The following is a 15,230-nucleotide window of genomic DNA, read 5'->3' as shown; positions in this document are numbered from 1 at the left end:
GGAATTAAAACGACAGTGGCAGGCCGCTAGCTCACCGTCTAAGAGAATGCAAAGTTTTTAAGATATTCCCTTGATAGACTTTTACAAACTGCGCACATCCTGTTGAGATTCAGCTTCGACTCGTATAACCGGAAGTTTGGTGTAGGGTTAGGTAACCTTGGCAAATTAATAGATTTTATTGCTTCGGTATTTAGAAGCAGCCTCTCTTTCTCAACATTGCGCAATCTGAGAACAGTTGATTCAAAGAATTTTTATTTTTATTTAAAGTTGCTAGCCATGTATGCCGTGTGGTTTCCGCCACTTTAGAATAGAACCACTGTCTTCCCATGGATGTCGTAATGGGCGACTAAGGGATAGGCTTATAAAAAAATATATACGACACAAATTACACAGATTGAGTTAACCTCTAAGTGCGTTCGAAACTTGTGTGACGAGATACTAACTCACCGATATTATATCCCTTAGTAGCCTTTTACGACATCCATGGGAACGATATGGAGTGGTTCCATTCCAAGATTTCTATTTATATTCGCCTTTCATGACTTAAGTGGGGTTATTCATATACCACATATTCGTTGCTAGACAATGTCTTTGAATAATACCAATTAGTTGACAAATTCGATTTATTATTCCGTTACATACACTATGACCACATTACACTTCAATAAACTTGTTCTATTTTATCACTAATACATTAAAAAATATAATAACTGAATATAGCTACCAATTTTACACTGGTCAGATAAAATTTAACACTGCAATTGCTCATAGGTCAACCCTTTAAGCGCCAGGGTATCTGTCGGTAACTTACTTGACCCGTCAGCGATATTATTATAAGGCGCCACACGCATTTTAACCGGGCACCTTACCGATTGGACCGCCGACGCTCCTTTATCTGTACTAATATTACAAAGCTGAAGAGTTTGTTTGTTTGAACGCGCTAATCTCAGGTACTACTTGTTCGAATTGAAAAAAATCTTTTTGTGTTGGAATAGACCATTTATCGAGGAAGGCTTTAGGCTATATAACATCACGCTGCAACTTTTAGAAGCGAAGTAATAATAGAAAAATGCGCAAAAAACAGGGAATATTATTCATCCTTGAGGGCTTCAATGATGCCAAAAACCACTATTCCACGCGGACGAAGTCGCGAGCACAGCTACTTTGTATATATACTAATAATATTATTTAGAACAGGGTAGAAGAGAAAGATTCGTTTTCCATCGTACAATTGCAGTGCTTATATATGTATATGTATGTACTACATACGAACTAAACACTAACACTGGTACAAAATCTATCAAATCCGCTGTGGCGTGTACATTGTACTGGACATTTTAATAGGCACTTAAATCATACAAGTCAGGTATATTTCTCTATATAATACTTAATCATTGATTAAATGCATTTTAAGGACGTTCTGAAATTCCTGTATCCCAGTTCATATTTTTAAAGAAGGATATGATTTGGCATTTAAAAACTTTAGAGTTTTTAATTTTCAATACATTCATTCATATAATCACGACTATATCCCTTGTGGGGTAGACAGAGCCAGCAGTCTTGAAAGACTGATAGGCCACGTTCAGCTGTTATGTTCTATAATAAAATTGACGTTCAAATAGTGACAGGCTGCTAGGCCATCGCCTGAAAGAAGAATCCCAAGTTTACAAGGCTATCCATTAGTCGCCTTTTACGACATCCATGGAAAAGAGATGGGGTGGTCCTATACTTATTTGTATTGGCGCCGGGAACCACACGGCAATTTTTAATACATGAAGTGATATATGAATGGTTTCGGTCGTGCGAGATCCATAAACGGGAGAATTTCACAATTGTTTATTTACTTGTTTCATTGTAACGAGTTAAGTATTGTAAGCAGATATAATCATCCTACTAATATGTATTATAAATGCGAAAGTTTGTGAGTATGTATGTATGGATGTCTGTTACTCTTTTACGCAAATACTTGACCCTTCATTTGTATTAAACCAGGTCTAACCAAGCATTAATTAATTTACATACATACAGGACAAACTGAGAACCACCTTTTTTTTAAAGCGGTTGAAAAGAAAGAAATGGGCATATCATACCTAAGACATATATATCTAAATTATGATAAAATTACAAACAACATACATAAAAACTCGATATGCGACGATAATATCAAACGAAACATCTAATGTACAACTACTATACGCAACCCACATTCTAATTCTGTAATATAAACTAACAATTTAACCTTTAGTTCAAAAAACTCACATTAAAATTTTGTATACTTTTGTTGTACAAACTTTACATACTTTTATCATTTCGTTTATAATACTGAAATGATAGTAGAATTCTGAGTGTACAAACTCTTATCAAAATATAGGGTTGTTATAAATTATTTTACTAAAATATATTATGAACAATGTTAAAATTAAATGTTAATAAATATTTAATATAACAATATAATAAAGATGAATAATATTAACAATAGTTACTAATTATTACTAACTACTAAAATTACATATAAAATATCAACACATAAAGCAGGGTATTGTAATAAGACTAAATTAATAAAACAAATGTTGTTTATTATGTTAGTTACCTAGTCTTGCGAAGTTGTTTATGTTTCACAAGTAACTGTACATATTTACTTCATGAATTCTTGGACAGAGTTTAGTCAACATTTCCGAACTTAGAAAAAGTAACTTGTAGTCTAAATACTTATACATATTCGAACAACATCAATTATATGGGAGCTACCACCTACAAAAGAAAACAGATTTTTCGCGAATTCCACGGGAATTGTAGTTTTTACCGTAGATAAAGGTTATGTCTCCTTTTTAAACATTTAATTATAAGACGCAAAATTTTAAGAATATTGCTTCTGAAGATAACGCATGAAGAGAAAACAAACAAACAAACTTACATTCGCATTCATAATATTAGTATGGATTATCAGAAGACACTAACGTGTAAAACTTTAAAAAAAATTGTTGATTCAAACGCTTTTCCAAATATTTGGAAATACTAATGGCCCGCATGGCATAGACTCAACAGTAATAAACAATATTTCCAACATGGCATAAATATCACTCAGTTGGTGAACAGTATAAGGAACAAAACAATACATACGTATGTAATTCCTGAATAATTACATTGTCTTAACATATTTAATGGTTCCCATACGTTCGAATTTTACAGCCTATTGTATTTTATGGAAGCCATTTTTTTTTCTTCTTTCGTAAATTTGAATTACCCATTCCAACCATTGCCATCACTGGCTGGATGTGTATCGAGTGTAAATTGTGCAGGTGTCATTTTAGGAAATAAAAAATTTAAACTACTTCAAACTGGCAACTAAGAAAACAAATCAATCTATATACTTTTTTTTACATTTGAAACAAGATTTTACCATACCGACCTGACTGGCTGAACAACGTCTTCGATTTTCAAAACGAAACTACGACTGTGTCAACTAATGGAATAGAACTTTGAATTATCTACACAATGTCGCGTCGATCTGCGTGAGAGATGGCAGCGTTAACTTGAGTTTCCTGCGGTAGGCGGGATCCGAAGCTAAGGGGTTCCTCTCTAGGTATATCGTCTGGATTTTCTTGTTATTCTTCAGGTATTCAACTGAAGACCAGTCGGCTATTTGGTTGTCGTTCAGCTGTAAGATAATAGGGTAAAGTTATAAAGAAATTAAACCTATCTGAATTGTTTCATGTAACATCATTATTTTGTAATGTATGCTAAAGCACTCGCCTATTCAAATTCTTGCCATTATTAAGACCATTCTCAAGTAGATGTTACAATGATCCTTGTAACAGATTCGAAACGTCCAAGATAAATAAATATTATTTCTAAATAGTATAATGAACGCGAAAGTTTAAAACCAGTCATTCTGAAATATTTATGAATACTCTATTTTATTCATTAAACACTTATCCACCCTTGAAAATTACGGACCTAAAGCAAAGCAAGAAAGGGGAGATGAAACGACTGAGGCCAATATAGCCCATAGAATAGGCCTACCATGGAGAAGCTGTTGTGTATGAAAATAAGAATACACTTACCCATAACTCTTCCAATTCGCCCATATGTCTCACATTTTCAATGGCCGTAATCCTGTTATTGGCCAGATCTAAAGTCTGCAAGTGCACTTGACTGTCCAGATTCTCGATTGCAGTTAGACCGTTCTCAGATATGTACAGTTGCTCCAACTTGGTCAGGCATTCCAAGTTCTCGATCTTTGTTAATCTGTTGAAAAATTGAGAGAATGAGGCAGTGCCGTGTGGATCCCGGCACCAATACAAAAAAGAATAGGACCACTCCATCTCTTTGCCATGGATGTCGTAAAAGGCGACTAAGGGATAGGCTTACAAACTTGGGATTCTTTTTTAGGCGATGGGCTAGCAACCTGTCACTATTTGAATCTCAATTCTATCATTAAGCTGAACGTGGCCATTCAGTCTTTTCAAGACTGTTGGCCCCCAAGGGACATAGACGTGACCATATGTATGTATGTATGTTAAAAATGAGAATATATTTAAGAACCAGAAACATATAAATCTGGATTGATATTTGCACATGTAAATACTGACAAAGTCTGCAATGTTTTGTGGAAACATGATAGTTTAAATCTGAAATATATTAATAATATCGCTTTAAAAACCGCCAATTTCTCTGTTACTCCTAATTTATTTTATCAAAGTATGACATATATTAAATTACGCCTCTTTCCCGGAGCGGTAGGCAGAAACTACATCTTTCCACTTGCCACGATCCCTGCATACCTCTTTCATTTCATCCACATTTATAACTCTCTCATGTATATTATTTTAAATTAAATGTCGTATTATATTTAATTCTATTTTTATGAATTTGTTGTGCTTACCTGTTGCTCTGTAATACTAATATTTCAAGATTCGTTAAGTCTTCCAAGTTTTGTATCTTAGTAATTTTATTTTTCCCTAGGTATAGTTGTTTCAGCGTTGTGAGGCCTTCGAGATTCTTGATTTCCTGTAAAAAGGACAGCATAAGGATATTAGCAAATCATCTTGTTCTGTTTTGTCGTCATAATGAGCTGTTTTGCCGACGACATTCGCTAACATTAAGCGCCATATTTTGACAAATAGGTATACATAAGATAAAGTATGTTCTTACTCTAATTTTATTGTCTCCCAACTTCTCTGAGTCAGGAAGTGTTTCACAATTTTGATCTCACTAATCTTGATCATTTAATACTACCAAATAGAAGTATGTTTTACAAAATGTACTGTTTTACCGACGACAATAGGTGGCGATAACAGATCTTTTGACAAACAGTGTACAATGAAAGACGTTCTTACTCTAATACGATTGTCTCCAAGCTCCAACATCTCCAGCTTGGGGAAGTGGTTCACGTTTTTGATCTCAGTAATCTTGTTAGAGCTCAGGAACAGCTTCTTGAGGTTCAGCAACTTCTCTAGGCCAGTGATCTCTTTGATCCTGTTGAATGACAGGTCCAGAATCCTGGAAAGAATATAGAATGATAAATATAAACTTTTTCCTGATAAAATATATATTGTCGTACTGACAACCTCTGTGGCCTAGTAGTCACAAAGTTACTGCCGAATCTACCAGCTTTCTCCGACTATTGTTTCTCTGCTACATCAGATTTTCTGGATTTGGTTCTCTATTCAATCAAGATAAAAAAAACAATAATTTTCAGAACAGAAACATATAAATTAGTTGTGGGCTAATTGAATCTGCATGATTTGATGATATTTAACTTGAAAACGAAAAAAATTGTGTCAAGTGATAGACAATATTTTTTTTGTTTCTAAGTTACTTGAGTGTGGTGAGTGTTACCACAAATGGAGGAATTTATGAATAACTGGAAGTAACAAAACAGACTTGAAGCTCAAAGACATAACTGCCTAGGACATAATTGATTATGATTAGCAAAACAAGTTGTCAACAAAAAGTATGAGTACATGTACATATTATATCTCTTGCGGGGTAGACTGTTGGCTCTCCAACAGCCTTGAAAAGACAGATATGTCATGTTCAGTGGAATGATAATAAGCGTTAATGATATAATTGAGATTTAAATAATGAACGGTTGCTAGCCCATTATCTACATGAAGAATCCCAAGTTTTTTAGCCAAACAAATAAAATAACAGACATTTTAATATGTACTGAACATAGTTAAATGTCTGTTTGGCTAATAAAGTATATTGTTGATTACTAATATCAATTGACTTTTATATCATTATTGAATACTGAATGGCACTGGAAAGTACACAATAGAATGGTTTTATTTTCATAGCTGATAAGGGAATAAATAGCCATTCATTTGTGTTCCATTTAAATAAACATTACACAAAAAAGACATGGTTAACAGTAATTTCATAATTTTTTGTTAATATATAATTTATATACAGTGGGATATATGGAAAATACTAGTTTTGATTCATGGTACTATGGGTAAAGTTCACTTTCAAGTTTTACATTTAACTGGCTGCCCCCCAGAGCAATGCTCCCATGGGAATTTTGGGATAAAGTACTTATTAAGTTATTTCGGGTCATATCCTAGCTGTGTATAAACTATGACATTCTTTACTTTCTTCAAATGGTAAAGTAGGTACTTTTTCTTTTGTACAGAATATAAAGAGACTTACTCTAAGTTGACAAGGCTGTCCAAATTCTCAATAACAACTATCTGATTGTCATACAGCTCCAACTCCACCAGGGTGGTCAGGGAGTCCAGACCTTCGATCTTCTTGATCAGGTTCCATCTCAGGTATAATCTGAAAGTTTGAGACGATATTGCTGATGAGAACTTTTATAATGTTATTCTACTTATTTCATTTGATTGTATTCATGATAAAATCAAATAGATCATATAATTAAGTAGGTATCATCTTCATTTAACAAGATTGATGGAAAAGTCTAATGACTTTGATAACAGTTGCATTTTGTAAGATATGGGTAATATAGTTTTAAAATACATACATAAAATCACGCCTTTTTGCTGAAGGGGTAGGCAGAGACTACACTTTCCATTTGGCATGAGATCTGCATACTTCTGTTTCTTTATACAGATCTATCCAGACCAGAGAGATTAAACTCCTTTCATGCAAGCTCGGCAGTTTTGGGTACTCTTGGCCTGGCCTTTTGCCAGAACATTCTTAATTTGATTAAGGTACTTTCATCTACGCCTTCTCACTCCTACCTTTCAATCCACACTCTCCTTGAAATATATGTTGTTGATAAGAATCATTATCTGGCATACTTAATCAAATATAGAAATTTCTTCATGTAAAAACCTGACTTAATCAATTCATGATAATGGTGAAAGATGCACCCTGGGCTTCTTTCCAGAGAGGGAAGAAAATTAGGTAATAAACGACTGGAGGAAGCATGTCATGCACATAAAAATACAGAAATTCTCATAGCCTCAAATACTTTAATTTAGTTAAAAATTTAAAATATAAACAAAATACCTTTCCAATTTTTTAAGTCTCTCAAGGTTCTCAATCTTTCCTATCCTTCCATGGTTCAAGTCAAGTTCTTCAGTATGCTCGTTCACAACAATTATTTCTTGAGTTTCCTCTTCGGTAGGCGGAGGCGTGACGGCCGGCGGCGGTGTCCCAGTTTGATCGTCCCTGTTTGGTTCACCATTTTCACTACTTGCGGCCCCTTTAGGAGCCTCCGTGACTTCATCGGTTTCCATACGAACGTTTTTATTATCTAAAAACAAAGGTTTGGCATGAGATCCTCAAGAAATCACTGAGGCTATTCTCGGATTGGATGGGACTTGTTTACATACCTGTCATTTCGGTTAATGGTTTTTGCGATATTTACAATGTATAAATAATTTGTAATAGAACGATATATTGGATTCTGTTCCCAATTACCGCTAAATACACAACACAAATGAAAAAAAAATCAAAATATTCAATTGCAAATAGGGATGCTCGATGAACATCGATGTTCGATGATCATCGATGTTGAAAGCAAAAACATCGCTGTTTTAACATCGATATTGCTATACGAAAAATATCGTAACATCGATGTTAACGGCATCTGTCATCGATGTTAACTCACGGCCTCACGCACGACACGACCAATGCAACTTACGAAGTTACGAAACAAAATATGTCTTTTATGAACGCATCCACAACACAAATCAAGTTTATTTTGAACTTTGAACGCGTATTCATTCATTCAGGGCGCACCGGTCGTTCCTTTTATTCGTCGTACGTTCTTCGTCGTCTCCTCGCTCGCTCTCTCTCACTCCCCTGACCCCTCCCATTCGTTTATTGATAAAAAAATTTGTTGTGCGTGCGTCGGCTGTTTTAATTTACTCATTTGATAGTATTCTATTATTGTGCATATAATATTACGTGAAATACAACAATATGTAAGTATTTATTGATTGACTTCTAAATATTGAATTCATCTGTTTGCTTTCTGTGCATGCTAAACGAAATTGTTATTTTTTAAGGTTATGAATGCTGTATATGAGATAAAGAGAGCATAGAGCAAAACAATTATCGTTTTCTTTCGCGCAAAATTTGAATGTCTCGGGCCATAGACAATTTATCTCTTTTTTTACGGCTGTGGTGTGGATTCTTACTGTTTTGCTTGCATTGAAAATAGTATATTAAGGTAAGGTGACAGAACATTTTATTTTGTGTATTTTCTATGAATATTTTTGCATGTTCTGGTTATTTCGAGTTCGTGTCTGAATTTTATTTAAATTTCATTGTTTGTTTTCAGGAATACAGGAACAGAATTAAAAATGCCGCCAAAAAGTCGCTTTTGGGAATTTTTTTAAAGACTTGAAAATAATGAAGCCAGATGTCGGTCTTGCCATAAAATCATAAAAACTTGTGGCAATACCACAAATCTTAAGTTGCACATTGAAAAACTGCATAGTTCATTATTAGGAAAAAATAGCAACGAGGAGAACACAGTTCATAAAACAGGCGCCAAGAGATCATTTAAGGAGACATTCGTAAAACCTGTAATGCCAACTGCTTCTACTTCTGCTGAGATAATCGCACCTGTCTCTGCTTTACATGAAAATAGTTCAGTTGATTCTGATTGTAGTTTTAATGCAAGTGACATAAGTGCATCGTCTATTCGCACAAAAATATTTCAGCCGACAGTAAATCAAAGTTTCAGGAGCATATCTGAATTTTCTGAAAATGGAGCTAAAGGAATTCGCCTTACAAATGCTATCTTGTTTATGATTTGCAAAGATTCACAGCCGTTCCAAATGGTTGAAAATGAAGGATTTCTAAACTTAATGAAAGCAGCTGCACCTCTGTATAAAGTCCCATCCAGGCATACTTTCAAGAAAATGCTAGAGAACCGATATGAAGTTACACAGAATCTTTTTAAAAATAAAATCAAAGGCCTACGTAGTAATATTACCCTGACAACCGACATATGGACGGATACCATGCAGACTAGGAGTTTTCTTGGTGTCACTATACACTTTTATGACGAAGAACGTATGGCAATGGCATCAGTCACTCTAGGAGTTTATGAGTTAGCCGAATCACATACTGCTGAATACATTGGAAGAATGCTGTTGCAGACATGTCATGAATGGTGTATAGATCCAGAAAAAGTATCCGCTGTGGTAACTGATGGAGGAGCAAATGTTGTTAAAGCTGTAGATATCTCATTTGGAAAAAAATGCCATATTATTTGCTTTGCTCACTTAATTAATTTGGTAGCTCAAAAATCAATCGCAAAAACAAAGGAATTGCCAGAATTAATTGGATCTGTCAAAAGGATTGTCACTTGGTTTAAGCATAGTGTAGTGGCGAGTGATGAATTACGAAAGCATTCTGATCTAAAATTAATACAAGAAGTCAGCACTCGCTGGAATTCCACTTTTTATATGGTGGAAAGATTTTTAGAACTGCGACCAACAATTAATCAAATTGTTAATTGCCATACAAGTGCTCCTCCAATGATAACTGCAAAAGGTATTGAAGAGTTGACTGAAATTTTTGAAGTTTTACGCCCTATAGAAGTTGCTACTAAAGAAATCTGTGGAGAAGACTACGTTACCAGCAGCAAAGTTATTCCCATAACACGAATGCTAAACTTAAAAATGAGCAACATTAAAACAAACAGTTCTATGGGTCAGGATCTTAAGCAGAACATAATGACTGAAATCAGTAAACGCTTGTTACCCTCGGAACATGTTCAAATACTTGCTTTATCTACATTGCTAGACCCAAGGTTCAAAAATATTCACTTTCAAGACCGCATAGCATGTTCGAAAGCAGTCAAATTAGTCAAAGAATTACTAACTACTACAACGGAAGCAGAAGTAATTGAAGAAGTTATGAGTGGTTCGCCAGATCCAACAGAAGAATTTAATTTGTGGAGCGAACATTATAAACTTGTAAATGTCAAAAACTCTACGCCTTCCCCTCATGATCACGAAATGCCTTCCGAGTTAAGCTACTTTTTGAAAAATACAGTATCTGATCTTAAACAAGATCCTATCCAAGTTTGGAATAATGTCATCGGTTCCACTTACCCGAAATTAAAAATAATAGCGCTGAAATATTTGAGTACTATCGCGACATCAACGCCATCTGAAAGACTGTTTTCAAAAGCTGGCTCTACTCTTTATCAACAAAGAAATAGATTAAAAGGTTCTTCTTTATCAAAATTACTCTTCCTGCAGTCAATTGATAAAAAATATTGGAATATGTAATCATTTGATCTCTTTCTTAATAAATTCCGAACTTTTACACTGTGTTTTATTTTTTTGTCAGTTATTATTGCATAAATCATCGATGATATCCAACATCGATGTTCAGTTTTCGATAAATATCGAATATCGATGTCGGGCTTTCGATTATGACATCGATGTCAACATCGATGTTTTTCGAATATCGATCATCCCTAATTGCAAATGTAATAGACTGACGTTCGGATCATTTACTTTAACATCGTCTTTTCACCACTTTTCATGTTAGTATGTCAAAGTCACTAATAAATTTCAAGACAATAAACATTGCAGGCAAAGACATTGAATATTTATGATTGAAGGCCTCTTTTCACACGCAGTTTTGCAGTTTGCAAAGCAACCAGACGCAGAATCGTAGTGGGGTTAAATCGTTTCTATTTGATTCACATTAATTAGTGACAGTGATTAAATAAAATCATATTAAATTAAACATACTTTTAATTTTCGCTCCTTGCGCGTACATGCGCAATCTTTTTTATAATAGTTTAAGACTGATTTTGAACTTTCGCGTTGCATTAATATAATTATTATTATATTTTTTTAAAAGTCCAGCCAGGATGCAGGACTTACATGTATCAAGGTTTGGTCATTTAAATGACGGCAACACCGAACTAAAAGCTCGCTGACGTGAATAAAACAACATACGCTGGACCAATATTCTGGCCTACTTTATAAACATGTACTTACACAGTGCACTGACTTAGGGAAGATTTTCATGCATGAGGCCGCTATCTAAATACATATAGTACATACATAAAATCACGTCCTTTTCCGGAGGAGAAGACATACACCAACTACTCTTTTCATGCAAAGTGTAATCTCGTCGGTTTCAGGTAAAGAGTACCTTTCGCTGGGACGACCATGTTTGATGAAGTTCGTTCATCGTTCGTTTCCCACACCACGGTTATCTAACTAAGTCATAGACCTAAGTCTATGTTCTAAACAAGTCTTTGTGGAAACTTATTCCAATATCAACCAGAGCAAGACGCAAAATCAATAGGTTTAGGTATGTCATTTTTGAATCGTCAATACCAGCCCGAGTATATTATAGAGGTCAGTGTGATAGTAATTTTGACGAACAATGTTCATTTACATTTCTTTCTCGATCTCGTCTCGTCAGGGTTGCCAACTTGGCAACTTTGAAGCTAGAATTGGCAACTTTTTGAAGTCAGGCAGGTACATTTTATAAAAACTTGTAGCTAAATTTTTTAGCTACTTTTATGTTTACAGCGGTAAAATTTTTATCCACGAAATAAAATACGTACTAAAAGCTAAAAATAACTACCAGAGTGAGTAACTCTTAATTCTATCCTCTGTGTAAGAGACAAGAGACTCACTACACAAAAAGGGCCAATGCTATCACAACTACGTGTTACCTTAATCGGTACTGAAAAAAATTGGTACTAAGGAAAATATTCCAAATCAATCGCAGGTACCATAGATGGAAGCCTCGCAACCTTCGACATCTTCCTAATTTAATAAAAACTTTGTTTTATATATCTAACATAAATTTACTGTGCAATTTTGATAATGAATAGTTAATTTTATGAAAAAATATATGTTTCATTTCGTGAATTATCATCTTAAAATTTATTGAGAAATTTAGCTACTACTAGCAACTTATTAGGTTGAAAAAAAATACCCAATCTAGCAACTTTGTTATATGTCTATGTGGGAGTTGGCAACACTGTGTCTCGTACTCGTGGTTTTTCGCGCCAAGTAATATTGTGAAGTATAACAAAAATAAAAAAAACCGAATGAATAAATTCCAGCTGAGTTTGTTTGGTTTGACACTAATTAATATTACAAAGAAAAAATATTACGTGCAAAGAGTTAAGTGATATAAACAGAAGTGAAACCGCTTCACAATAACTTTGTTCGTGCGTGAATTTAAAGTTAACAAAAAATGGATGAATGTGATGAATTGTCGCAGTTGGAACAATTACTGTGTGCCGATTTAAATGGGGAGCCTGTTGAAAGTACCAAAATCGTAAAAGAAGTAAATATTTTTGACAAAATAGACATTGATGAAAACACACCTCAAGTAGAAAGTGCTCCAACAAAAGCTTCTGTAGTTCATAATGGAGACACGGATTCATCTGATGACGAAGAAAAACGTAATTATACGGAACGAAAGTACAACGACTATGGCTCTGAAGTTAAAAAAATATTGGATAATAGGGAACATGAGCAAAAAGAGAAATTAGTTGATTTTGAAACAAGGCTACGACAAGCCAATATTGATGTTAAAGTGGAACACAAGAGGTCTTTTCTTAAAAAACCTGAACCTGTGTCTGAGAAAAATACATTTTGTGTCCCTGATACAAAGTCTAAACAAGCAGCTGATGTTTATACTGATCCCATATTTGGTCTTAGAATCACAAAACCCTTAATATCTAGTTCAGCACTTTTAGACCGTATGCAAGGTAGAGAAGCAGTAAATATGTTAAGAGTAAAGAGACATGTAGAGAACGAAGATTTATCAAAAGATTGGGTGATTGCTGGAGTAATAGTAAAGAAGAGTGCAGCCAAAAAGTCTCAAAAAGGTAATCAGTTCCTAATCTGGACATTGAGTGATCTGAAAGATGATATGAAAACAGTATCAATGTTTTTATTTAGAAAAGCTTACAATGAATTGTGGAAAACAATGGAAGGCACTGTTGTAGCTGTGTTAAACCCAAATGTGTTAGACCGATCACAAAATAGCCAAGATCAGGCTTGTCTAAGTGTAGAAAATCCTGATAGGGTTATGCTCTTAGGACAGTCAAAAGATTTGGGAATGTGTAAAAGCAAGAAGAAAAACGGTGAACCATGTACAGCTTTTGTCAATTTGAGTAAATGTGAACATTGTATTTACCATGTGAAACAAGAGTATCAGAAATATTCAAGAAGGCAGGAACTACAATCACCCACTATGGGTAAAGGGCTTGTAAATTTGCAAAACAAAGTTTTAGGGAAAAATACAGTGATTTATGGTGGGAAAGCATATTCAGCTCTTCCAACTGGAAACCAAAAGAAAGTCAAAGAGAGAGACCAGAATAGGCTTATGACGTTAAGTGATTACTACAAATCTGAAGGGGACAGTTTAATGACAAATAAAGCTCCTCTTGGAGCTGGTCCCTTTAAGAAAACTGATATTTTACATAGTCCTACAACACAAAGAACTAATGACTTAGAAAGATTAAACAGACTGAGTGGTTTGAACTCTAGTCCACAAAGTTCCAAGACACCTTCAGCAAATCAAAGTTTAGCTGAAAAAGTTGCATGTTCACCAAAACTTGGCAAAGGATTTAGTTTGAAAGGAAGTGGAGATATTGATTTGAGTGTATCCTATGGGCAAAAGTCAGCTGCAAGAGCCAAAGAGAATGCAATCAAGTTAATCCAACAAAGTGGAGGCATTAAAAAAGTAGATCCAAATAATATAAAAGGTACGGAATCAGGAAAGAAAAGGGCATTAGAAAAGTTGAACAATTCAGGCAGTGAAGAGAATGTTAGTAAGAAACTGAAACCAAATGAAGAGAGTTTTAATAAAAAACATAAAGGTGTAATGTCCGAAAGATTCAAGAAGATTTTAGAAGCCACATCAGCTCATCAGAATTTGATTGAGCAGCATGATGATGATGAGCAAGATAAATACTTCAATAAACTTGAGAAGAAAGAAGCTATGGAGGAGAAAATGTTGAATACTTTTAAGCTGGCTTGCAAGGCCGTCAGGTGTGTCAAATGCAAGTACACGGCATTTTCAGCGGCACAGTTGTGTAAAGATGAGAGACATCCTCTGAAAGTATTGGATTCCTTCAAGAGGTTCTTCAAATGTGCAGATTGTAACAATAGAACTGTTTCACTAGAAGTGATTCCTTTGCATTCTTGTAGCAACTGCAGTGGCTCACGATGGGTCAAAGCTCCAATGCTCAGAGAAAAGAAACTTGAGACCTTATCAGAAGGCCTTTCCATAAGGGGTGAAGAGGAAACATTCATTGGTGGACAAGTCAATAAAGGAAAGAATATTAATTTGTTAGTGCCAGATAATTAAGATTATGGATTTACTATTTTAAGACTATTTAAAACTAATTTAAAATGTGCATGAAGGTTTACAATAAAAATCATTATGAAAATAAAGCATAATATAATTTTATTATGAAACTTCCAGTCAATAACACTGAACCATTCCATAAAACACAATGTGTCTTCGATTTTTAAATACAAGACCATTACAATAATCTTTTGGAGTGGAATAAATTGCGGGCTTTATATTTTTTACACAGCCTTTACAATAAATTACTACATGTTACAAAAATGATCAGTGGAGCTAACAATAACATGTGACACCAATGTATTTGTGGTACACAAATTTATTTACAAACATATACTGGGCAGTGGTTTGGTCATGGAAAATATCCTGATTAATAAGAACAAAATCAGAACTCGTAAATTCCTAGCAACTAAGTCTACAAAGAAAACAATAAAAAC

General features: G+C 34.5%; 3 protein-coding genes across 5 annotated transcripts; 2 read left to right on the top strand and 1 right to left on the bottom strand.

Annotated features, from left to right (window-relative positions):
• Positions 1 to 634: 634 nt before the first annotated feature.
• LOC106143403 (protein phosphatase 1 regulatory subunit 7) lies at positions 635 to 7,964 on the bottom strand. Its single transcript, XM_013345468.2, has 7 exons — positions 7,806 to 7,964; positions 7,480 to 7,726; positions 6,655 to 6,783; positions 5,340 to 5,502; positions 4,886 to 5,010; positions 4,065 to 4,248; positions 635 to 3,658 (listed from the first exon to the last, which is right to left on the bottom strand). Exons 1-7 carry the CDS (start codon positions 7,810 to 7,812, stop codon positions 3,485 to 3,487), a joined length of 1,029 nt encoding a protein of 342 aa, XP_013200922.1. The 5' UTR covers positions 7,813 to 7,964; the 3' UTR covers positions 635 to 3,484.
• Positions 7,965 to 8,022: 58 nt separating this feature from the next.
• On the top strand, positions 8,023 to 10,761 carry LOC106143402 (zinc finger BED domain-containing protein 4-like). 3 transcript variants are annotated; one of them, XM_013345465.2, is made up of 2 exons: positions 8,023 to 8,399; positions 8,759 to 10,761. In XM_013345465.2, the coding sequence occupies exon 2, from the start codon at positions 9,009 to 9,011 to the stop codon at positions 10,722 to 10,724; it is 1,716 nt and encodes a 571-aa protein (XP_013200919.2). In that variant the 5' UTR covers positions 8,023 to 8,399; positions 8,759 to 9,008; the 3' UTR covers positions 10,725 to 10,761. The 3 variants fall into 3 exon arrangements, with proteins under 3 accessions (XP_013200919.2, XP_013200921.2, XP_013200920.2); XM_013345467.2 differs by having other exon boundaries at positions 8,484 to 10,761; XM_013345466.2 differs by having other exon boundaries at positions 8,023 to 8,647.
• Positions 10,762 to 12,467: 1,706 nt separating this feature from the next.
• Positions 12,468 to 15,202, top strand: LOC106143393 (protein MCM10 homolog). The gene has a single exon (XM_013345455.2). It carries the CDS (start codon positions 12,667 to 12,669, stop codon positions 14,791 to 14,793), a length of 2,127 nt encoding a protein of 708 aa, XP_013200909.1. The 5' UTR covers positions 12,468 to 12,666; the 3' UTR covers positions 14,794 to 15,202.
• Positions 15,203 to 15,230: the final 28 nt, after the last annotated feature.

This window comes from Amyelois transitella, chromosome 17 (assembly GCF_032362555.1).
Source record: "Amyelois transitella isolate CPQ chromosome 17, ilAmyTran1.1, whole genome shotgun sequence".
Lineage (NCBI taxonomy): Eukaryota > Metazoa > Arthropoda > Insecta > Lepidoptera > Pyralidae > Amyelois > Amyelois transitella.
Note: the sequence above shows the minus strand (reverse complement) of the source record. Positions and strands in the feature narration are given on the sequence as shown.

What these genes read in the sequence shown, in the direction of transcription:
- LOC106143403 (XM_013345468.2), bottom strand. An exon ending in TTGGAGACAATCGTATTAGA is followed by an intron (nt 5,011 to 5,339) that starts GTAAGAACGTCT and finishes TCCTTTTTACAG; the next exon opens with GAAATCAAGAATCTCGAAGG. An exon ending in TTAGTATTACAGAGCAACAG is followed by an intron (nt 4,249 to 4,885) that starts GTAAGCACAACA and finishes ATTTTTCAACAG; the next exon opens with ATTAACAAAGATCGAGAACT.
- LOC106143402 (XM_013345465.2), top strand. Translation starts at nt 9,009, where the DNA reads ATGCCAACTGCTTCTACTTCTGCTGAGATAATCGCACCTGTCTCTGCT.
- LOC106143393 (XM_013345455.2), top strand. Translation starts at nt 12,667, where the DNA reads ATGGATGAATGTGATGAATTGTCGCAGTTGGAACAATTACTGTGTGCC.